At 32.5% G+C, this 25,736-nt stretch overlaps 2 protein-coding genes across 5 annotated transcripts; one reads left to right on the top strand and one right to left on the bottom strand.

Moving 5' to 3' along the window:
* The first annotated feature begins 9,261 nt into the window (after window positions 1-9,261).
* On the top strand, window positions 9,262-12,715 carry LOC100246307 (multiple C2 domain and transmembrane region protein 10). The gene has a single exon (XM_002268155.4). The coding sequence runs from the start codon at window positions 9,443-9,445 to the stop codon at window positions 12,479-12,481; it is 3,039 nt and encodes a 1,012-aa protein (XP_002268191.1). The 5' UTR covers window positions 9,262-9,442; the 3' UTR covers window positions 12,482-12,715.
* Window positions 12,716-12,954: 239 nt separating this feature from the next.
* On the bottom strand, window positions 12,955-25,569 carry LOC100241187 (uncharacterized). Of its 4 annotated transcripts, none has more exons than XM_019221089.2 (14): window positions 25,546-25,569; window positions 24,746-24,831; window positions 24,568-24,619; window positions 24,329-24,439; window positions 23,608-23,685; window positions 23,396-23,470; window positions 22,381-22,433; window positions 20,986-21,136; window positions 18,654-18,764; window positions 14,984-15,110; window positions 14,749-14,846; window positions 13,825-13,963; window positions 13,331-13,383; window positions 12,955-13,256 (listed from the first exon to the last, which is right to left on the bottom strand). In XM_019221089.2, the coding sequence occupies exons 1-14, from the start codon at window positions 25,552-25,554 to the stop codon at window positions 13,173-13,175; spliced, it is 1,227 nt and encodes a 408-aa protein (XP_019076634.2). In that variant the 5' UTR covers window positions 25,555-25,569; the 3' UTR covers window positions 12,955-13,172. The 4 variants fall into 4 exon arrangements, with proteins under 4 accessions (XP_019076634.2, XP_002268232.3, XP_059593973.1 ...); XM_002268196.4 differs by having other exon boundaries at window positions 24,329-24,418; XM_059737990.1 differs by lacking the exon at window positions 25,546-25,569 and having other exon boundaries at window positions 24,329-24,418; window positions 24,568-24,837.
* Window positions 25,570-25,736: the final 167 nt, after the last annotated feature.

Raw genomic sequence — 25,736 nt, 5'->3', positions numbered from 1 at the left:
AGTATACAAATTACTGTTTTTTATGGACTAGTCGAGCTCTCTTTCTTCATTTTTATTGAAGTCTCTTGTTTCGCTTTAAAAAGGTATTTTTGTCCCTTACTATAACATATTTTTCCCATCAATTATGCAAATTTCTTCATTTCTATTGGAATCTCCAATTCCACTTTAAAAATGGTATTTTTGTTTTTTTTCGATTACATATAATTCTCATCAATTATGCAAAGTGTAGCCCCTTCATACTAATTATCAATCTCATCGACCTATAATCCCAAAAAAAAAAAAAGCAGGGCTAATAATATATGTAAAAATTTATGTTACCTTATTTTTGTTTATGATTTCACAATAAAAAGATGTGGCTTTTGTAATAAATAAATAATGAAAATTCATCTTTAAAAAAAAAAATGCTAAACGTGCGAATATGACAGCATGGGCCTTGGAAATTGGGCTACCCAATCTGAGAGCATGGCCTACGCCCACATGAAGTAGGCCATATCTGTTGGATATGGTTGATTAAGCCCATTTACGAAGCCCACCCAGCATTTCTACATGGGTTTGAAATAAAGAAATATAATTATAAACTCATTTTTATTAAATAAGAGTTAGGCTAAATTTTGTGTTTGAGAAAAAATATTTATATTAAAAATAAGTCTAATTTTGATATTTTGACATTTTTAATTAAATTAAGATATTCTTTAAAAAAATATAATTATTTTCACTAAAAAAAAATAAGTCTAATTTTCTCATATTTGGTTTCACTATAAAGTATATATATATATATAATTAAGAAATTATAATTTTTAAATTATTTATAATTTTATTACTGTAATATAGATAAATAAGTAAAATGAGTTCAAGAAACTTATACAAACAATTTATTAAATTTAAATTTATTTTTTATTTTACTTGACTTTTTATTTCCTTCGCATTTTCCCTTAAATTCTCTTAAAACCAAATATAGCCTTCACTTTCAAGGAAATACATACTTTTTAAAATATATACAAAGTTACATAATACATTATACCTTCAAAAACTACTTTTACTATTTAAGAGTTATCTCGGATATCGTCTCCAATTCATTAACATTTTAAGCTATATGTTGCTCATGTTTGATATATAGGAATGATGAATGAGCATGATTATTTATTTTCAAACTTAATTCATTAGTTTTTAAAAATAGAAGGAAAATATAGAGAAATAAGGGGAAAAAAACTTAAGAATAATTAAGGCATAACTAATATTTTTATTTTTTCAATAAATCTTAAAAATAATTTAAAATTCAAAAAACTGATTAATTATAGATTAGATAAAAAAAAATTAGAATTCTAAGTCACTAATTAAATACTACACATACATCTTTAATGAAAAATATCACTTATTTATACCTTACAAATTTTATTATATTTAAATTCTTATAATTTTGAATTACTATTATTTATTTTTAACAAAATATACCAATTATGCTTTTTTTATAGATGTTAATATTTATATTTTTAAATATTTATAAAAAGATAATTTATGATTTTATTATAATATTATTGTTAATATTTTATTAAAAACTATTTATTTTTAATTGATTTGTAATTATAAATTATTTCTATTTTTAATAAAACTTGAATGAAATTAAATTTATATTTTTTTTATAAAATTAAAATTAAAAAATTATTTTAAAAAATAACTTATCAAAACAAGTTTTTTTTTTTGTTTTTGGTATTTTTGAGAAGTGATTTTAAAAATAATTTGTACGCAACAATCAAAATGTTTTCAAATTCATTTTCATTCATTATTACTTGAATTATCCAAATATATGAATGAAAGAGAAAATGAATGAAATGTTCATTCACGATCTTTACTCACTCACGCATACTATACATTATCATAAGATAAAGTTTGAAAATTTTGAGTAGTATCCATTTGGATACACATTTTATTTTTTATTTTTAAAATAATTTTTTGATATAAAATTATAATAAATATAAGTTTATTTTATATCTTTAAAATTTATTTTTTAAAAATTTAAATTTGAGGTAGTAAAATCATTCCGATACTTCTTAAACAATTTTTAAAATAATTTTTTTTTCAACATAAGTGTCTTGGAATTATTGTCATTTATATAAAAGTTGATACTAATTTTTTTTTAATTTTAAAAACAAAAGGCAAGTATGACATCCAATCAGGCAATATAATATTTATAAATTTTAGAAATTGTATACTAACAGTTCGGTGATGACCAAAAAAATAAAAATAAAAAAACATTTGAAACTCATGAGTATAGTGGGCACACTCCAGAAAAAAAAAATTACAAATGTTTTATTAATCACCAAATAGAGATGAATACTGTGTGATTTACCGTAGAAGTTTTTTTTAGCACCAAATCAAAGGTATTCAAGAAGAATACGTTGTTCAACTTGAAATCGTCAAGAAATTCTGACTATTGTGTGAGAACAAGTTCATCTTCAAAAGAAATTTCTTTTCCAATATTTTTTTATTAGAACTTTCCTCATTCCTTTTATCGAGCATAATGATGCAAACTAGGCTTTAATAAGTTCTAATATGCAATGCTAAGTAATTCCATTTTTTCTGTCCGAGAAGTGCATTATTAGAACCAAATTGATACGACCCTAAATTCCCATTATAGTTGAACGCAAGGGAAAGATCGTTTATATTTATGCTAACAATATCATTTTATTGAGTAATGGAGACACTCTAAGTATTTCATTAATTATGTATCAATACATTAAAATACCGATGTTCAATGAGGTAAATGCATTAAAAAAAAGGGACAAATTTTAGCAGATGGGGCATTGTAGTTGACTGAGAATTACCTTTGGAAAAAAACATATTAGTGGCCTGTATGCTATGGAAAGGTTACAATTACGAAGATATGATACTCATTAGCTAGCGTTTGGTATATGAAGATATTTATACTTCTTTTCGCATAGGAAAATATGAAATTTAGACCCGGCAAGCCAAGGCCCGGAAGGATCACTAACAAAATGCCACATTTAGAACCACATTTTAAACCAAAACAAGCTTAACTAGTTTAGCATTTTATATACACATGCCAAATGACTTGTCCCCTTGGGTTAAACGTTAAAGCCAGACCACACTATAGTGTCCCTTCCCCCTAGGACCATAACTCCACTTTTTGCCCACACCAAGACAAGCTTTCCAATAAACTCCCCTTGGAAAGGGACAACCCAAAGACCCCTTAAAAGGGACCTCTCACGGTCTCACCCACAACCCCAGACAATCCCCTTCTTTTGCGGGAGAATTGTGTTTTGGGCCCAACTGGGCCCAAAAATTAACATTTGGTCCATATAACTTCCAAAATTGATGGAAAGGATATGAGATGTTAAAAGACCAATATATCCTTCAAATTTCTATACATTACCTTTTAAGGACATAAAATAGTGATGGACTAAAATACCCAATGACCTTTCACATAAACCTTTTTTTTTTTTTTTTGTCTTTATTGCACCATTATTCATGCAACCATAATAATTCTATTTTAACAATTTGGATTTTTCATTATTTTAATTTTTTTTTATAAATAATTGAAAATCAACATTATTTTCTATTTTAAATTATAAATAAATAAAAATTATGTTCGAAAACTATTTTAAAAAATACTTTCTAAAAAATAGTAATATGATTTATATTTTTTATATTTTCTTTTTGAAAAAACATTTATTTAAAAAATGAACACTATTTTAAAAAATAAAAATTGAAAACCTTGTTTAGTACTATTTTTTATATGAAAATAATAAAAAGAACTAAATTTCATTCATTGATTATCCATTTTTATTTTTTTTTCATTAGTTATTTTAATAATAATAAAAAATATAGTATGTTTACGATTAAACAAAGAAATTGATCAATTATGTGTTTTTTGTGGGACTATCTTTTACATGAAAAATAATTAAATAACTAAATTATATATATTTATTACTCTTTTTAATTTTATTTTCTTTATTTATTTTTTATCGAAAATTTTAATATATCCATAATTAACAAAGTAATAAATCAATTGTGTACATTTTAATCTATTAAAATAAATTAATTTCTAATTTAATAAATAAAATGAAATAAGTAAATAAATTTGGGGTTATTTCTATTTTTTAATATATCTTATATCAATATTTTTTATGATTAAATAAATTTTTTATTTTTTATTTCTTTAATTCCAAAAATAAAATGAAATAAATAAATAAATTTAGAATTTTCCAACTGATCTTATATTCATATTTCTTATGGTTAAATAAATTTTTTATTCTTTTTTCTTTATTTCCAAAAATAAAAGGAAATAAATAAATAAATTTGGCTTAAATAATAGTTTTTAAGTAATTTCTTTGTCTTATTTTTAATTACATTTTGCATTGAAAATAAAACAAAAAAACGTTTTTTTAGTCACTGTACAAGGTATTTACACTAAGTGTACATGACAAATATACTAACTGTACAAGGGTGTACAAGACTATTATTTGTGAAGGATTTTAAGTGATTCTAAAAAACTTGTTTGTTTATTTCCCTTAACCAAAGATAAATGACATTCCTTACACACATTGGTTAAGCATACATTCATCTCATGTATTTTATCTAACTTGTATATGGTCATTTTAATAGGTACCTCACTTATGATGATTGTAAAACAAAATTATACAACAATTTTTTTTCCTTTTTAAAACCAAACCGATGCAAACATGGTTAACCGACCTATTGTTAGATATTCATAAAATGATGTATGAAATTTGAGTTATTGTACAAGGGTATTACACTAACTGTACAAGACAAATTTACTAATTGTACAAGGGTGTACAAGACTACTTTTTGTTAAGGATTTAAAATGATTTCGAAAAACTTTTCCATTTTTTTCCACTCAAATATTTTTTCCCCACTCAAATTCTCTCACTCAAGAATTGTTTCGAATTTTATTTTTAAATTTCATCATCAAATTTTTGTAATTGCATATTTTGTTTTTGTAGTTTTAACAATGTTCTTTCTTTCCACTATTTTTTTTTTTGTGAAATTTTATCCACATGAATCTATATTTAAAATTATAATCATATTTATCAAAATTTTTACTAAGATTATCTTTAATTTTTTTTTAATATATTTATACTCATTTATTTAAAAAATGAAAAACTAATTTTTTTTTGTAAACATGTTCTATTACCTTTCAAGTAAAAAACTAGATAAGTTTCAAAGTCAATAAATAAAAAAATTAAATACCACTTTCAATAATTTTTAGATAAAATTTTATATAATATATTTTATTTGAAACTTAATTTTTAAAGTTTAACTAAAAAATTATATTGACAATTTTCTTGTTGGGGGTCAAAATACTTTGCATTAGTCTATCTAGATAAGAAAAATTATTAATATAATATTAGAACTTCATATCTTAATTATTTTTTTTCAACAAATTTATCTTTTTAAAAATTTTAAAATAAAAACATTAAAAATTAAAAAGCTAAAAAGATATATATATATATATATATATATATATATAATAAAGTGAAGTGATAGTTAATTTTAAAATTTTTTAAAATATGGTTAATGTAGAAAATATAAAAAATAAGAGAAAAATATAGATGAAGGGTAATATAAATTTAAAATAAAAAATGAAAATTAAAGTAAAAGATAAATACATAAAGATAAAAAATATTTGGATGAAAAATCCCAAAATTTTTAGCATTGCTTTTAATAAGAGCAAAAAGATTCAATATCTTTAAAAATGAAAAATAAAAAAATATTATTGTTTTTTATTTGACATAAAATAGAAATATATATTGGAATAAAAAGGAAAGAAAAAAAAGTTAGAAATGAGTAATATTTAATAGGGAATAGAAAAGGAAAAAAAACACAAAAAAAATTAAAATTCACATTCATTTGTAGGCATATAAGGGATAAGGGTATCTTAGGAATTAATGAAAGACAATATCCTTTATCTTAATTTTCATACTTTGTTTGGGTCTTGGGCTTAAATATGGGTAGTTGGAGGACCAAATGTTAATTTTTGGGCCCAGCTGGGCCCAAAACACAATTCTCCCTTCTTTTGCCCACCCATTTCCCCCCCTTTTGTTCCTTTCTTGTACCCCTTACCAAAACAACTCTCAAAATCCCTGCACTGCATATCCCAACACAAACACAGCAAGGAGTGTACAATTTGCAGGGCACTAGTGCCCTAAACATGGACACATGGCATTGTGGGTGTGGAGAGTAGAGAGAGTATAGACACCCAAGTGGGTATTTTGGGGGTTGAGTGTTTGAGAGACCCAAGAGAATGGGTTCAGTTTTGGGACATTTATTTTCAGTTGAATAACCAAATGTGTAATATCCCCATCCCCTCAAGACACTTTGCTATATACCCAAAATAGCCTTTTTAGGCTCCACAACAGGACAACCCTTCCCTCTCTAGTCTCTACTAGTCTCTTTTAACACGTCACTTTTAATATCTTTGGGGCTCTCAACACTAAATCATAAAATATTATTAAAAAATAATTTTAATTATTTGTTTTCAAGATAAAAATTGATTCAATTTCCACTTTTTTTTTTCTATTTTTAGAAAATAAGAGTGATTCTCATTTCCATTTCCAAATATTTTTTCTAATTTTAAATTTTCTATATATTTCATAAAATATCCATTTTTGGCCAAAATTATAATTTATGATATAAGAGTTAGATACTCTATATAATATACTTTATAATTTAGTAAAAGATTATGGGGAAACAATAAATCACCTTCCCAATTGTCACATTCCTTTTGTGTTCTCCATGACCATGAAATAATAAATGATTGATTCATACTAATTGTGAAAATCCCCAAAAATATCTATGAATTAATATACTCAAGTACATATGAAGAAAAGTTGAATCGAGTTGTCCAAATCTATTCTCTTTTGGTGGGTCATTGATGGCTCTTTATTATATACCTATAAAATTTGATATATTATGGTACTTGTTTGGGGGATTTTGGCTTTTAATAATGGGGCATTATGGGCCTTTAAGGAAAATGGGACATCTATATATTCAAAAAAAAAAACTCTACTTGGAAAATAAAAAGACTAAGGACATGAAAAGTGTTTTTTAGAATAAATTTTGATTTTTTAAAATAAAATATAAAAATATATGTTTGATGATAAAAAATTATTTTTTATTTTTTATTCTTTTGTTATTGAAAATAGAAAACATTGGGTTTTTAAATAACATTTTTTAGTTTTTTTTAATTATTTCCACTTATTTTTATAAAATTATTTTAAAAAATAATTATATAAATATATAGAATGATTAAAAATAAAATATTATAAATAAAAATTATTTTTAAAAACATTTTTTAGTTTTCAAACATTTTTAGAATTATTTTTTAAAACAGTTGTCAAATATACCCTAATTTTTCAAACAACATACAAAATCTCAAAAAGAAAAAAAAATTATTTTAAGTGTATTTATATTCAAAAAGAAAAGAGGATAAGATCCTAATTTGAGTTTTTGTAAGTTCAAGAGTTTAATTTTAAATTATTAAATTTTATTTAAGTATAAAAGTTAAAAATTTTAATTTTTGTTTAGTTTAAATGGAAATTTCTTAGACTCCAAATAAATTCAAAATCCATATTAAAAAATTTCCACATAAATAAAATTTTTATTTAATATATTAATAAATGATTAAAATGCAAGAGAAACTAAAAGTCTTATAATGAAGAAATCATCTCAAAATTGATTGATTTTCAAACCCCATGCAAAAATATAATAAAATAAAAAGCAAAATCATTATGGAAGTGATGTGGTTATCCAATGTTTTAGTTGTTTTGTCGTTGTACAATACAAAAACAGCGTGTAAAAACTAAAAAGGTACAACCCAGTTCAAACCGGAAGTCTTCTTTAAACCCTAGGGGGGTGGGGGGGGAGAGAGGAGTCAGAGGCCACGCGCCAAAAAGAATTTGAGCAGTGATTTAAATGCAGCGGGACCTACCAATATTTGTCAGGTGGCTGTTTCAAATTCCAAGTACAAAGGCTGTGGGCCCACCTCCCCGGCTATGACTGCTCCGTTGTGAGTCTTGTGACAACAGTTACAGTACCAAAATGGGGGTGTCGTGTCCCACTCGCATGGAGCGCGTGGCCACAAGACATTCTCAAAGAAAGGAAAAAAGATTCAAAACCTCGGACTGCGAGTTTCTTGGGTTTTTTTTTTTGCTTAAAAAAATATCGGATTCTCTGTAGATTCTGGCACGCCCGCTTCGCTAGTTCATCAATCTGTACTTCCTCTCTCAGCGCGTGTTTAACACGCTCTTAATAATATTTTTTGACAAAAATATAATATGATATCGAATTCATTTTATTAAAAGATTGCAAAGTGAAAATACAAACTTTTTGAAAATAATTTTAAAAAATATAAAATAAATTTTTATTTAATATGTTATAATTTTACTTAAAAATTCCATATTTTAAAAATAAAAAATAGAAATATATCTCAATCCCTAACACTTCATGGTTAAATTATCTAAATTATTTATAATTTATTTTTTTAAATGGTAAAGTTGGAGATTGAAAATTTGTTGATTTAATAAGATAAATTTGTATTTAATATCTTATAATTTTACTTAAAAATAAGATATTTTTAAAAATAAAAAATAGAAAATGTATCTAAATTGGATACTTAAGGGTCAAAAAAATTGATATTTAGATCTTTTTGGCATTTTCAAAAAATATCTTTTAATTATTTTATATTATATCTATCTATTTTTTTAGACTGTTTTAAAAAATAATTTAAAATAAAATATTATATATAAATTAAAAAAAGATTTAAAATATTTTATAAAATATTAAAAAATTTAATAACTGTTTTTTAGAACTGTTTTAGAAAATAATTATAAAATAGACCCTTAGTTTTAAATTCATTAAAAATGTGCAAATTATAATTTTACCTCAAATTTTAAATTAAATGCTACCCATTTTAAAATACATCTTATAATTAATCATAAAATAAGTCATCTTATCTTCCTTTACAACACAGCATCTACACATCATTTAGGAAAATTCAATAAAATGCATATGGTTTTTATTTTAATATTTTGTATATTTCAAAAAGTAAATGGAAAAAATAATTTTGGTAACAAAAAATTATAATTAGAAATTATGAAAAAGAAAAATATATGAAGATGGTTGGTGAGGTGATAGGACACGCGCCAAGGAAAAGAGTGGGAGCCATAAAGAAAGGTCTTTCTTCTTCTTCTTCTTTCAACTCAATCCATATCAGTGGTTCCTATCTCTAGCTTTCTCTCTCTATATTTGTATTTCTGCTGCAGGCTCTTGTGCTTTCTTCGCCATCTCTTGAGCCACCCATTTTGTCTTCATCTCTCTTTCTCTCTCTATTCACGCTTCTCTCATCCGTTTTATCTCTCTCCTTTTCTTCTTCTCTGTTAAGCAACAGTCGACAGCAGCAGCCATGGACGACGCCAACAGCAACAAAGAAAAGCTTGTGGTGGAAGTGGTTGCAGCCCACAACTTGATGCCCAAGGATGGTGAAGGCTCGTGTTCTCCCTTTGTGGAGGTGGAGTTTGAGAACCAGAGGCTCAGGACCCAAGTCAAGTACAAGGACCTCAACCCCGTTTGGAGCGAAAAGCTCGTTTTTCACGTCAAGGACGTCGCTGATCTTCCTTATAGGACCATTGAGATCAATGTTTTCAACGAGAAAAGGTCCAGCAATAGCAGAAATTTTCTGGGTAAAGTCAGAGTGTCTGGCACCAGCATTGCCAAGGAGGGGGAGGAGGTTGCTCAGTTGTATACTCTTGATAAGCGAAGCTTGTTTTCTCACATTCGTGGGGAGATTAGCTTGAAGTTTTACCTTTCGACGAAGGAAGCGGTGAAAGAGGTGACCAGTGGTGACGCAGCTGTGTCTGGGTCGTCGTCATCTTCGTCAAAGAAGAACAAGAAGTTGCAGCAGCAAGGTCCAGCCATGGCAAGGCAGCAACAACAACAGATGGCACCGGACAACAACAACAAGCCAAGTCAGCAGACCCAACAACATGCAAAGCCAGGGGGTCCAAAGCCAGGTGATATCAAGCCCGTTGTCATCACAACTGGACATGCTCCGGCGATTCCCGGCCCTGGCGGTGGTGTTCCGGCCGGCGTGGGCGGCCTCAGGAACGTTTTCTCCGGGGGGTCCAACGAGTTCTCGCTGAAAGAAACGAGCCCACACCTGGGTGGGGGTCTTCTGCACAGGGACAAGACCAGTTCGACCTATGATCTGGTGGAGCAAATGCAGTATCTGTATGTCAGGATTCTGAAATGCCGCGATGTTTCGGCGTCTGGTGGAGGTGAAGTAATGGCGGAAGTGAAGCTCGGAAATTACAGAGGAATCACCAAGAGGGTGAGTGCCAACAACCCAGAGTGGGGCCAAGTCTTCGCCTTTTCAAAGGACTGTATACAGTCATCAGTCGCTGAAATTTTCGTGAAGGAGAAGGATAAGGATGAGTTCTTGGGGCGTGTTTGGTTTGATTTGAACGAAGTTCCCAGAAGGGTTCCTCCTGATAGCCAATTGGCGTCTCAGTGGCATCGAATGGAGGACAAAAAAGGCGATAAATCGAAAGCAGGGGAGGTCATGGTCTCCATATGGTTCGGAACTCAGGCCGACGAGGCCTTCGCCGAGGCCTGGCACTCGAAGGCGGCCAATGTGCATTTCGATGGATTGTCCTCCATCAAGTCCAAAGTCTATCTATCCCCAAAACTGTGGTATTTTCGGGTTACGATCATCGAAGCGCAGGACATCGTTCCAGGAGAAAAGGGAGCCTCAATGGTGAAGTTTCCCGAGCTTTCAGTGAAAGCCCAAGTTGGAAATCAGGTGTTCAGAACTAGAATTGCTCAGGCCAGTCCGAGCAGGAGTTTGTCAAATCCTTATTGGAATGAAGATTTGATGTTTGTCGTTGCAGAGCCATTCGAGGATTACCTGCTAGTCTCGGTCGAGGACCGCGTCGCCCCTGGCAGGGACGAGGTTGTGGGAAGGGTTCTTCTGCCGGTGACCGCAATAGAGAGGCGAACCGATGATAAAGCTGTGACTTCTCGGTGGTTTAACCTTGATAATCATCTTGGCAACGCCGGTGAGCCCAAAATAGTGAGCAGGTTTGGCTCTAGAATTCACCTCCGAGTATCCCTTGAAGGGGGTTACCATGTGCTTGATGAGGCCACAATGTATAGCAGTGATGTTAGGCCCACGGCCAAACAGCTATGGAAGCCCCACATTGGTGTGCTTGAAATTGGAATTCTGGGGGCCACTGGCCTTATTCCCATAAAACTCAAAGAAGGAAAAGGAGGGTCTACGGATTCCTACTGTGTCGCCAAGTATGGCCACAAATGGGTTCGGACTAGGACGGTGGTGGATAGCCTGTCGCCCAAGTGGAATGAGCAGTACACATGGGAAGTATTTGATCCCTGTACTGTCATTACGGTTGGGGTGTTTGATAATAGCCGGGTCGATAAGAACACCACCAATGCAGGTGGTTATCGCGATTCTCGTATTGGGAAAGTCCGGATTCGGTTGTCTACCCTTGAATCCGATCGGGTTTATACCCACTCTTATCCACTCCTCATGTTGCACACCTCGGGTGTGAAGAAAATGGGGGAGCTTCATTTAGCAGTGCGGTTTTCTTGTGCCAATATGGGCAACATGCTCAGCATTTATACATTGCCATTGCTACCAAAGATGCACTATGTGCATCCCTTGTCTGTGAATCAATTGGATAGCTTGCGGTACCAGGCTATGAATGTGGTGGCATCCAGGCTGAGCAGGGCTGAGCCTGCGCTGGGGAGGGAGGTGGTTGAGTACATGCTTGATCACGACTCCCATATGTGGAGCATGAGGAGAAGCAAGGCTAATTTCTTCCGGCTCATGAGCGTGCTCTCTAGCTTTGTTGCCATGGGTCGGTTTGTGGAGTCCATGCGGAATTGGAACAAGCCAGTCTACTCCACCATTTTTATGATGATCTTCCTTGTGCTGGTTTCATTTCCAGAGCTGATTATCCCCCTTCTGTTGCTCTACATGGCTTTTGTGGGGATATGGCGGTATAGGTCCAGGCCCCGCCAACCACCCCACATGGACACCCGCCTCTCCCATGCGGAGACTGTGTACCCTGATGAATTGGATGAGGAATTCGACTCTTTCCCAACCAGTCGTAGCGCGGAGATTGTTCGAATGAGGTATGATCGCCTCAGGAGTGTGGCTGGGAGGATTCAAACTGTGGTTGGAGACATGGCTTCACAGGGGGAAAGGTTCCAAGCTCTGTTAAGTTGGCGAGACCCCAGAGCAACATTCTTGTTTGTGAATTTCTGCCTGTTTGCGGCAGTCGGATTCTACCTTGTGCCCACCAAGGCTGTGGTGGCATTGTGGGGACTGTATGTGTTGAGGCCACCAAAGTTCAGAAGCAAGCTGCCATCCAGAGCATTGAGTTTCTTTAGAAGGTTACCCACAAAGGCTGATAGCTTCTTATGAACCAGGAGACAGAAATGCATTACTTTTGTATGTAGTGGGAGAAGGGGGAACCTGATGTTTAGAGTTGGGGATATTACTTTATGTTTGTTTTTGTGTGGGGTCTTGTGTCATATGTGGCTTTAGGAATTGGAGTAGTGTATGGATATTTTTCCATTGCTAGTGAGCTGTATACTCAGGCATGTTTATGCTCTGAAGTATTGCCATTTATTGGGAATTTATTTGATGTTTTTCATAGTTCTGTTTTATGGAAAATTCTACAGTATTGTGTCATAAAGTTCTGAGTTTTGGTTGGTTGAATGGATGCCCTTCACTATCACTGGCCTCTTCTCCACAAATGACAAAAACTACCTTGCCCATTTGGTATTCTAAAGTGTAAAAACACTTTTTTTTTTTGTCTGGGTCATTCTCTGAGATTTCCTTTTTTCATATGGCACTGTTGCCCCTAGTGTCTTTAAACCCTAGCAAAAGCCTTCTTGAAACAATCAAAAAAGTATTCTTTCTTAATATGCATCAAAATTAACGTTGTAACATGGAAAACATTACAATATCTTTTCTTTTGCCAATGTTAAACATTGTTCCTTGTTACATGCCAAATCCTTGCTCTTCAGTGTCTTCAAGAAGAAAAACAAAATGTTATGTTTTTCTCATTTGTTGCAGAAATGATGTTGCAGCAGTAACACTCTCAGAAAGTTTAGTGTAAAAAGGATGCCAATCTAGGATCGGTGCGGTGTGGGAGACCAGTCCGGGCGCCCAAGGCTCTACAGCCAGCAGCTGCCTGCAATTATCAGCACATAAGAGGTCATTAACAACCTTATTTTCTGATTGGCATAGGACAAATAGTTTACTCACCACTTGAGCAGCAAATGGCAACATTTTCTCTGGTGGCATGTTGGTGCAGATAGCTGCAAGAAAATACAGAACTAAACTAAGTATCAACCCCATCTAGCAAAACTAAAACAGAAAAGTTACCCTAATGATTAGTTTGTGGAATGATCATATTTCTAAATGTAATAACAATGGCCCAAGAAATATGATAAGTATAATCAGATGTAAAAAAAGTAGACTACAAGTTCCTGGCAGTCCTAACTGGACAGCCCGAGGCAGTTGAGGATTCTGAAACATCAATGCCATATATAACATCCTTATCCATTTTGATGGAGGAAGGATGGCCTGCTCACTTCAATTTCTGGTGGACAATGAGGTACCTCTTGGTGGTATATGTCAATAATATATGGCTGGTCAAAAGCATGGAAAAGCAGAAGCTCCAGGAGAAATCGTAAAGAGCAATGCACACCCACAGAGGTAACAGACAAGGACATAATAGGTTGAACAGTTTCACATACCGTAAAGAACTGCTCCAATAAATGCATCTCCAGCACCAGTTGTATCAATAACTTCTGAGGGTGGTATCTTTTCAGCTGTTCCCACAAACAGCCTTGCATTCACTGTCCCTATCCCATTTGCTCTCACTTTTGTAACTGACTGGGAGGATTGAAGTGGAAAAGATGCATAAAAAATAATAATAATAATAATAAATAAATAAAAAAAACCTATTATCTCTCTCCCTCATTTCAGCATTCACAACGGGGAACCAACAAATGGAAAACTCCATTGGAAGAGCGAGTTTAGAGGTGATCAAATAGACCCACTTCTATTTTTAACGAAATGTTTGATTTCTAACCCTGTCATGTTCATTTAATAACCCAACTTCTAGAGCTCGAAAAATGTTAATTGAGAGAATAGCAGCAAATTGCATTTCAGCACTCATTGAGAATGGTTGTCTGAACAAATTAGTTCTGATTTCAACCAATATTCAGTTTGGTAGAAGAGTTCTCTACCTGTTCTTTCCCCAACAAGAGTTTCGGTTACAGAGGCAATTACGTCAACAAAACAGTAAAGAAAAAAAAAATTATTTAGTAAACATCGTTAGGATGACTTCAGCCTGTGCTTGATGCACTGGCAAGCTTGCTTTTGGATGTTGCTGCTGAAAGACAAATGACATGCATATCTGACCTGATTCTTGCACCCAAATAAACTTCCAAGGCCAAGATTAGCTTGATCTTACAAAAGTTATGCATATGAGATTGTGTTCCTTGGGAAGGTAGAACATGCAACATGTGATAAGCGATACCTATCAGCAAGTTTACTTATGACTCAAGCATAGATTAGCTTTCCCTATTATATTAACACCTTAATGATATTAATTGGTGATAACTGCAGCCCACCCTTGCAGTGGACCGAATAAGGCTCCAAAGAAAGAATATTACCGATGAAACACATGTTGGGATAGCTATGTCATTGTGCTTCCTTTGCTTCAGTGATTCTACTAGGCTGTCTATATCCCTTTCTTCCGTCGCAGGACTCTCTATTTGAGGAAGAGTTCCAACAAAGCCATTAGGTTTAAAGAAAATAAAAAGGTAACCATTCACCTCAAATCCACACTATCTGAATCTTCACTGGCAGAGATCCTTACCAACCAAAAACAGTACATTGTATACTCACCATTTAAACTTCTCTCAAGCATTATGCATCCATCTTCACCCAACGTCACAATCACAAATTTAAGCTTTGGCAATCTCAAAAGCATGGAAACAAGTGCACTTGCGATGGATGGGGCTTCTGTCCATTCCTGTCACACCAGAAATACACAGGTACATACCATATAAATTACCAAAGAAATTAGAGCTAAACAGTGTTATGTGGATGTACAAATGAAGAAGACCAGAGTATTAGAAGATCCATTTCAATCTAATGGAAGAATCAAACAAAGTCATACACAGGTGCATACCATATAAATTACCAAAGAAACTAGAGCTAAACAGTATTACATGGATGTACAGATGCAGAAGACCCATTTCAATTTAATGGAAGAATCAAACAAAGTCAAAATCAGATATGTCAACTCAATAACTTCAAAGCATGACCAAACATTATATGTATAGAGATGTATAGAGGTGATATTAGGAGCAGAAAATTCCAGAAATGTGTTTCCTAGGGCATATTTTAATAAGTGACAGTTCCTTTATAAATTGTCTGGATATGGCTGAAAAAAGTAGGAACAAACATAAACCAAGCTTTTTATCAAAATTTACCCCAGCCCAAGCATTTTCTTGCTTCACAGCAAAATGTTACATGAGCATGATTAAACTCTTGAATTTCATTTTGGGTTAACCATGTTGTTAATTCATGTATCAATATTAATCAAGGAGACCGCACCATTAGTTCCCTAAATCAGTTTCCCAATCTGATTTTTTTCCCTTCCATGTCAATTGTTTATTTGCTTTCACCACCTGTTCCCAGCATATGAGAATGTGTGCTTGCATGGGCAATTTGTAATTTTCCTCAATTCACTTTCCTATGGTGATTCAAAGTGCAACCCAAGCAGAGACCAAATCCAGAAATTTTCAACAGATACAGACACCAAGACCAGAATAAGAATATCTAATTTCAGTATGCCATTGTCAACATATTCATGGAATGAAATTCATAAAGATGGTGAAAAAAATCATTGTCTTGCAAACCATATTCCAACTATTGCATTATAGCACTTAGACTTTTACATTTTTCTTTTGAAAGACCAAATAGAATATATTAAAAGAGCACCCAACAAAATGGGGCACAACTCAAGTATACATATACAGGGAACACAAAGAGGCAGAAGAAGAAAAAAAGCGGGAGAATGAGTACAATGGGATGAAACACCTATCCCTACCCAAACCCAATCCCAAAGTAAGAAATTGACATTAGAATGCTTGAGAGACTATAACCCTAAGCTCTTTCATGGGATTACGGAAAAAGATTTAGTTGAAGTCGAAAAATATTACAAAGGGTGCTGATAGGATATCTGTAGAGGTTGTCTGACAACTCTCCAGGTAGTATTCAACCAATGATGTGAGTCTGAGGAAGGAAGGGAGTGGCTGAAGTTCAATAGAGGAAGCAGTGCCTCTTGGCTACAAAGACCTTTCAAAGGAGCAAATTGTGGATGCTGATCTTGACTTGGACAGAGATAAGAGTTAATTTCCCTCCCCTTCTCTGAGGTTTGGGCTAAATATACTCAGCCACCATTAGTTTGAGATTTCGTCAAATATCTCCCTTTCCTTTTTCATAGGTTAATTTCACTCAACTCCCTTTTGACTCGATAGGTAGGTATATAATGAAATTTCAAATTAATGGTGGCTAAATATATTTAACCCAAACCTTAAGAGAAGTGAGTGAAATTAACCCATAGAGATAAAGATGGTCAAAATGGTTTTACTTTCAACTATTAATTATGAATGCTAGGACTTGGTGAAATGGGGTCACAAGAAGGTGCTTGCTAGATTCTTTGGAAAAGATAAGGAATTAGAGCACTAATTCTCTGAAACAAAAAAAAAAGAAAGAGAGAGAGAGAACAAACAAGAGCACTTATTCTATTTTCATTGCTCCCATCCCCCTAAAAAGAGAGATAATTCAACTCAGTAGTTTAGACCAGCTAGCTTGGTAGCCAGTATTTGTAAGATCATTAAGAGTCCTTGCTAGGAGATTGAGACATGTTATTCATGAGACTATTGCTTGTATAAAAGAAGCCTTTATCTACAATTTCAGATACAGTGTAGTAACCAATAAAGAGGTGGAGGATTGTATGAAAAAGAAATGTAGCATTGCATAAAGTGAATGAATTTTGAGAATGCCTATGGACAAGATGTTGATTGGGATTCTTAAAATCATGTGAATAATAAGAAATCTTTAGGAATTAGACGGATGATGGGTTGTCTCAAGCTGGCGGTCTTTGCAGTTATAACCAATGCATGAGCTTCTACCTCCTTCCTTGTTTATGATAGGGCAACCATGTAGGTTGGGCAAACATAAAGTGGGGATATAAGTATGTGAAGCATTATGACCTTGATTTGTGAGATTAGAGGAGAATTTGCTTCATCGTTGAAATGCTGTTTGTAGCTTGAGACATACTAAGATATTGTCAAAACTTTGTAGCATGATTAGATTCTGCAATTATTCTATGACGGTCAAAAATTTAACAATAATATTGAGCTTTGCGTGAAATTAGCTAATGTACGATATGGTGAATTTTGGGATTTCTTCTCCTGCCTTTGTACTTAAAAGTTCATATCAATAAATTACTTTGTTTCTGATTAAAAAAAAGGTAAATTGTGAAGAATTTCATAGGTATAAAAGGTTCAAATTACTTTGGTTTTTAAAGGAGAGAAGCTCTCTAAAAGGTGATGTCTCCACAACCCCACCACCACCACCACCCTTTTTTTTCATAGGAACCAACCTCTAAATGGTGAAATTTCACTGGTGCTTTGGCACATTGCCCCACTTCAGAGTTAGAAACAGACAAGAATGTTTAATCAATCATGCATATAAAAGCACCAATAGATTAAGTACTAAACATGCATGAAGATAAATATCACCCTAAAGCTAATAAAACTCCAAAAAATGATCTTATTAATTAGCTTCCCAATCCCACTAACTGCAAGTTTGCAATAAATGGTTAAATGCTTTACCATGTTTAAGAGTAAGAAAACAAACTAGTCAATTAAATAGATCTCACAGCAAAAAACTTGCTAAACATCTAAAACCAATTTTGTTGATATATATATATATATATATATATATGTATGTATGTATGTATGTACATATCATATTACTGCTGCTTTGCAATCATAAGAATATAATTGGACCGAGGATACTGTTATGAAAACAATGGTGTATATCATAATACTAATTATAATATATTGCATATAATAATAGACATATTATATACAAGAACTCTTTTGAAGGAAAAACATCAACTTGTCACTTCTTTATGTAAAGACTTCAACTACCAGTGCACCTAATTGTACAAGTGTTATGCATAGAGCAAGTATAGCCGGACTAAGATTGATGACATGGTTGCATGTGAAAAATTCAGCTGAACAAAAGGAAATTGGATGCATAGATCTACTAGAGTATTAGATTACGTTGTCGTTTCAAAGTGAATGATCTTTGTATGTTGGGCTATGAAAAAATATGGAAAAGAGGAGGACAGATACAAGGACTCAAGACATCATAGATATCAGATAATAACATAACTGGGAAGACAAAAATCCTCAGGAAGTTTAAGATTTATTAAAAAAAATTTACAGTAAAAATAAACAACTAACAGTAGCTTATGAACAAATAATCATCTTACTTGTGGAAAATTCGCTGAGCATACAACATAATCTGAAAAATTCAGAAGATCATCCAACCCTTCCCTTTTCTTTTCTGCATCAACTAAAATAGGTATATTCTTGCGAGCTGCCTGTACTGGAAGAATCCAGTAGATGATGTTCACCACCCAGTTATCAATACTTTTACTTTTTTGGTGTAAAGCAAGAAGAAAACAATAAAGGAGAGAATAAGATACAACTGAAAGAAAAATGTGTTTATAACATGAATGTAGTGAGGGCAAAAAACTGGATACATGAAGAAAAGCATACAGGAACTAGAACACTTGACTCAAAGGGTCAGCTAAAACAGAGAGTAGAAAGGCAAAAAAAATTGGATTGAATAGGTTAGCCATATATGCATACATGCATAAAATCCATATAAACAAAAAATCATGAAATGACATCTCCAATCAACTATGATGCCACCGCTACACTAAAATTTTTCACCATTTGGACAATATAAAATTTGTTAGCTTTCCAAACTATTCCACTTTTCTGAAACAGGAAAAAGAATTACAAGTTACAATAATATTTTGAGTTACAAACTGTATAGAAGAATTCACAATTCACAATAATGTTCCTGCATATCTAACTTCTTAACTCAACTGAGAAAACAAATATGTGCCCCATTATAATGTATATATCTGTATATTAACAACCAAGGCTCACCATTAGAAAGATGTCCTAGATAAGAATACAAGAAAAAGTCATTGCAATAGCAGTGGGAACAATGTTAGACAATTAATGGCAATGACATGTTCAAGATCAAGAGACCTCATAGAGCCTCCAAAAAAGTGGTAGTTGTTGCTTGGTTAGCAGCTCAAAACAAGGTCAATGCCAATGACATGCTCCAGTTCGAAAGATCTTATAGAACAATCAATCCTGATAGATGTGACATGCACATTTAGTGGAGTCTATTGAGCAGTTTCTTAGACTATCAAATATCTAATTGACAAGAGGACTAGAAGAAAAATGACTTAACTGTGTGTGTGCAATGCTTTCAGGTTATTTGGAAGAAAAGGAATGTGAAGATTTCTGAAGAAAGGACAGGTTCTTTCAGAGTTAGTGCTTTGAATTAGGATGCAGTCTATTCAGCCATTTTGAGGAAAGCAGATATTAAAATTCAGGGGATTCCTTTTCCAGAAGGCTGCATTAAGCTCAATGTTAACATAGGGTAGGTTCAATGGTCACTAAGGCATTTCTTCTCTTCTCCAAGAAGCAGGTTGTGGTACTCAAATCGGCTAATAAGGAAGCTGCTGGTCTTATAAGAGTGGAGCTTCTTCTTTTGCTGTCAGTTTCACAGAGAATCATTGCCCACCTTTGAGGGTTTTCAACTTGGGTTTATAAGTATCTTGGTGCTGTATTTTTTCGTATCTTGTCTCCTATTTCTTTCAAGGGTCCCTCTTTCTTGTTTTTATTTTCTTTTCCTTTATTAAATTATTTTCTATTTCCTATCAAAGAAGTTTTGTAATTTTTTCTCATGAAACTAAAAGTTAAGAGGGGAGAAAATCCCATTAATGTATGCATGTTCCAGTAATAATAGATGAACAAACATCCCATACAACTGCAAATGAAGGAATACGATGAAATAAAAAAATAATAATAATAACAATAGTAAAAAACAATCCAATGGTGAAATTATTTTATTTTATTTTTTTTACATCAATGTATTTCGTTAGATTCATGAACAGTTAAATTAGCAATAATTCTCCTAGAGACTTAAGTTATGTGATATTTAAATTTCAGAACTTCAAGTGCAGTAAGGGGCATCAAAAGATAAACTTGCTGTTGATGACATGCTCTTGACAGAAGTAAAGTTGTATTGTCTTAAATGGTCCACAACCTTATGAAAAAGAAAATGCTCTCTTAGCTCAATATTGGCTCATTTCCTGGCAACTTAAAACTTTTTGGATAAATAGTAGTTTTACATGGTATTTTAGCTTTTGGCTGATGAAGGTCTTTGCCTCTTAAATCTGAACCATTCTGTCTACTTGTTTCTTATTTTTCTATGTTATTTGTTTGACTCTCCCCACTTATGTGTGAATAGTGAGTGGTAACAAGCTCTATGAACATGGTTCAACTCATTGAACACATCAATCCAGGAAACAAAAACCATTATGGATCATTATTGATTAACCACCCACCTTAAGTTGTTACTCTCCCATCAGAAGATAATGAGATAATCCTTTTATTATTATTCCTGTTTGCTACTTATTGGCGAAATAATCACTCCTAACTTGAGTAAGGAATTAAAAAAGGTTCAATGCAAGGAGTAAAACACCCAAATTACTAGAAGAGTAATATGAAAATTACCTCTTCAGCAACAACTAAAGCAGTTTCATGCAATCTTACATCAGAATAGAAAAGTCTAGTTCCATCTAATGCAGATGACAAACTCGACTCAGAAAGCTCTTCTGGTCTCATGGGAGGATACCCTGGGGTGTGGATACAAGTACGTGTTTTCCTGCAAATCAGTAAAAAATTCTAGTGGAAATGAAACTTCAAAACATACTTATTGACATTTAGATACTGCTTTCAATCATAAGTCTCTAAAGATAATGTACAAAGTTGGATAAAAATAGAATTTTGTAGCTAAAAATCAAAATTAATTGATCTTAAAGCATTCCCAGGAATTGCACTTTCCCAAAAGCATGCATTGAATCAGTGGAACTAAATGGAAGCAAAGGAAGAGCTTTGTAGGTACCATCTACATTCTAATACACTTGCAAGCTATAAAGTTGCCCAAAGAGAAAAAGCATATGTTATATTTTGCATACAAATAAACCTCAAGATTTCATACCGAGAAAAAATGGGTATACCTAAAGGTTATGTTTGGTTCCTTGAAAGTACTAAGGAAAGAAAAAAAAAAACTTACGAAAATAATTTTCTCATATTTGATTATAACAGGGAAAATACCAAAGAAAATAAAATATAATTAAAATTAATTATAAATTTATGCATTTTCAAATTATTTCATCTTTATATCAAAGAGTTAAAATAAGTAAAATGAGTTTGAAGTAGCAAATAAAAATAATTTATTAATTTTAAATCTATTTGTTATTTTTTCTTCACTTTTTCTTTCCTTCTATTGTTCCTCTATTTTCTTTCCTTTGTATTTTCCTTCAAATTTTCCAGGAACCAAATATAGCCAAAGTATTTGGGAAAAGTCAAATGGAGAATAAAATAAATAGAGGAAATTAAAAAGAAAAAAATATATGTACGAAATATACCATCAACCCTGTTTTTTTTAACTACAGGCAAACTTTTTTTGGATTATCATCGATATTGAACTAATTCATAAGTATTATATCAGTTTTAACCACTGACATTGGAAAATTTTGTTGTAGCACAATCCTCAAACCTCTTAACACAAGGTTATTCTTTAAACTTGTCATAATATGATTGTTTCCATGAACATGTCATTTATTCTACACCTTGAATCATGTGGTAATTTGACATTGTCAAAAAAAAGCAGTGTATTTCCTGTTGCACACGTGCACACGCACACACACATTAGATAGAGGCATAGAGAGAGAGAACATATAGTATAAGAACTTCCCTACATTTGAGGAAAATGAAAATAATACACCTCAAATCCCTTCAGAAACAATATTCTTCTAAAACATCCATTCAGAAACAATACTAAATTATTCATATAAGACATTCCAGGTGAGAGGCGGGTGGGGGGGTAAAAGGAAAAACCCTCACGTTTGGTTGTCGACAATGATATAAGTGAACGGTGAATTTCCCTCCTTGGAAACCTAAAACCAAGATAGACCAAGTTAAAAATACACTGAGGACATCATGCAAGATTGCAAAGGAATGCTACCAGTCATGCCGTAATGAAGATAAATAAATTTAAGAAAATAATTGTAAATGTGCAGAAGCAACATTAGTCAAAAACAATAAGCAAAAATGAACATGTGTTATTAATATTCAAAGTTTTGGATAGTATGACACTATATTTTTTTTTTTTTTGATGGGTAAATTTTTTTTCCCATTAGGGGAAACCTTGAACTTCCCACAAGCCCTTCCCAACCTTTAACACTTGAGCCACCCTAAACCATAAACCCAAGGGCTCAAATAGCATGGAAATATGCAATTTATATGGTGCATCACAGCAAAAGCATTTCAGGGTTGGTGTGGTTGTCACAGGGCATCACAGCAAACTGGGCTTCTTTGCACTTTAAGGAGAAACTCTTGAAATGGGTTTGAGGCTGAGGGCAAGAACCTAGAGAAGACCTTAAAGGAGGGAGCAGATTTGTCAAGTTCTAGAAAATTATGAATTAGAAATACACCTTGAAGTAAACAACTTCAAAGAAGTTGGCTGGGGATGATGAGGATTGTGGGATTCAAGCCAGATTTACTTTACAGAAAAATTTAAAAGGGGGAAAGGAAAGGCAATGTTATCCCACAACTGAAAAACTATGACAACCTCTGTTCCTCTGCGCATCCAAACTAAGCTGTGGCTATGGTATTCTGATGATGACAATTTATTTTTTTTAGTTCCTTCAGAGCACATGCTTCGCCCTTAAGGCTTCAAAATTTATCTACCATTATTCAATTAACTTTTTTCCAGTGCAGCTTTAAGACCAAAAACACAAGAATACTTGCCATACAACTTTAAGTACTACTTATTTTAGTACTAATGAGAGCTAAAAAATTCATAATCACATAAATACATACTGTATAGAGACTATCAACACAAATATGTGAAGCTTACCACGAAAAAGGAAGTATCAACACCATCAGCTTGTAGCTCCTCCAATATACTTCTGCCCTGAGCATCATCTGCAACCTAATGATCACAAAACATGTGCACATTTAAAAATTCCAGACACCACACCCAAGTCTCAACTTCCATATATCCTGATTAAATGAAATTTGGAAATCGAGCATGCTGAACAAGAATATGTAACAATATAACTTAAAGACCTTGGAAATCAGTCTAGGTTTTAAGCCCAAACGAGCCGCACAAGTTAAAGCATTCGCCGCATTCCCACCTCCTTGAACCTAAGAAACAAGCATATTGGAACAAGATTATGATCTCTTTAAAGAAATTAATTATAAAGATCTATCCTTTTAGATAATATTATAGTTATTAGCATAAAGAATACATGGGTTTTCCTGAACTGAAACATAACTAGTTGAAAGTAATTCCAATTGCCGGTACGAACGAAGAAAATGGTTCTAATAAAAAAAAGCCGAGTTAACGAGAAAAAATTCAGCACCCATATTAAGTTAAGAGATCTTGTGATCCACCTGACTTACATTTTTTTTTTCCTTTTAAATGATTCAGTGACTCATTAGAATCAAAATTGACTGAACCAATCCACTTGCCATAATAAAATTCAGTTTATTGAACAGATTTGCTCATTACAAGCTAAGAACTTCCCCAGAAGCTCAATTACATTGCCAATTTTCCAAAAACTATAGAGGTTAAATTAAATTCACCACTCATCCAAGGCAACGAGTCAACTCACTGAGTCAAATTCATCACAAAACCGTTAAGTTTTGAAGTCCAATACAGTAAGCAATCATCATCAAATTGAATTCATGTTCTGAAATTAAACTCCAGAAGACAGATTTTTACATACACTACGCCACAGGAGTGCACAATAGCACAAACCAATAACCAAAATCCATAGAAACGCACCTTCAAGCTGGTGGTCCTGATTTTATCGTCGGGCTTGGGGTAGGCAGCCACAGCCGCCAACAAATCCACCACCGCAGCGCCGCAACCTAGCTGCGCTAACATACGCTTCCACTTCATATATGAATCCATCAATAAATCACGAAAAAAAAAAACAGACATGCACACAGATACACAACTAACATGCGCCGTTTTTGCTAACGTGCGCAAATGGAAGGAGAGAGGGAGGGGGAAGAACCTACCACGGTGAGATTATCCGGAAGAGGAGGAAGGGACAAAGATGACATTTTGTTCCTGAAATTCTCTCCAAAATTTTTCTGCAATCAGATTCCTTCTTCTCTCCGTGTTTGTATGTATATGTAATTGAAAATTGAAGGGAAGATAATTAAAAAATGAAGAAATGGAAGTAAGGACAAGGACCTTGTCGAGGAAGCTGATGAGGTGATGATGGAGAAGCTCTTGCATGTGGCACTGGGTAGCGCTGCCACTGATATCATCCTTTTCCTCTGAAGGAAATGGATTTAATTTTTTCACTGTATATATACTATATACTATATATTTATTATCATTATTTTTTTTTTCCTCCCCTACAAGCAATTTTTTTTTGGAAATATTCTAAAATATAAAATTTATGAAAAATTAAATGATTTAAAATAAAATTTATTATAGCAACTCTAGTTATCAAGTCATTTAATATTTGAAAATTAATTTTAATTATTGGTTTCTAATAATTAGTAATGTTTTGTAGTATTATATTCTTTAAATATATGTCATTAAATGAATTTTTTTAATGCAAATATTAAAATACCCTTTTATAATTATTTTTGCATTAAAAATTAATTGGAATGTGATATAAGTTGCTCGAAAATGTAATTAATGATTATAAAGATTTGATTTAATTATCATAAATAAATAAAATAAATAACATTTGATTATGTTAATAGATTAATTAAAATTAATCAATCATTTAATGTTAGAAAATTAATTTTAATAATGATATTGTATTTGATTTGAAAAACGTTTTCTAATTTTAATTTTCTATTTTCATTTTAGTATTCACTTTTCTATTTTTTTTCTTTTCTTGAACATGTTAATTGAATTCCCACAAAAGAAATTTCTAATATTTTTAATATAAAAATTTTTAAATATTAAAAATATTTCCTATAATCACTATCAAATCGCCTATTTGGAATGCCCGCACAGAGGCGGAGGTTCATTACCTCCTCCATTGGAAGCTTCGACCAAATCAATGTATTCTTAAATATCTTGGCCCATCCAACTGAAACCTTCACACTCGTACCTAGGCTGGGACAGGCTTCATAGCACTCGTTCTTTGCACACGTCTCAATCGCTTAAAACAGTTTCTTTATCATCACCGCAAGCACCAAAAAACATCATGCTTATGAAAAGA

The sequence above is a fragment of the Vitis vinifera genome, chromosome 7 (genome assembly GCF_030704535.1).
Source record: "Vitis vinifera cultivar Pinot Noir 40024 chromosome 7, ASM3070453v1".
NCBI lineage: Eukaryota > Viridiplantae > Streptophyta > Magnoliopsida > Vitales > Vitaceae > Vitis > Vitis vinifera.
Note: the sequence above shows the minus strand (reverse complement) of the source record. Positions and strands in the feature narration are given on the sequence as shown.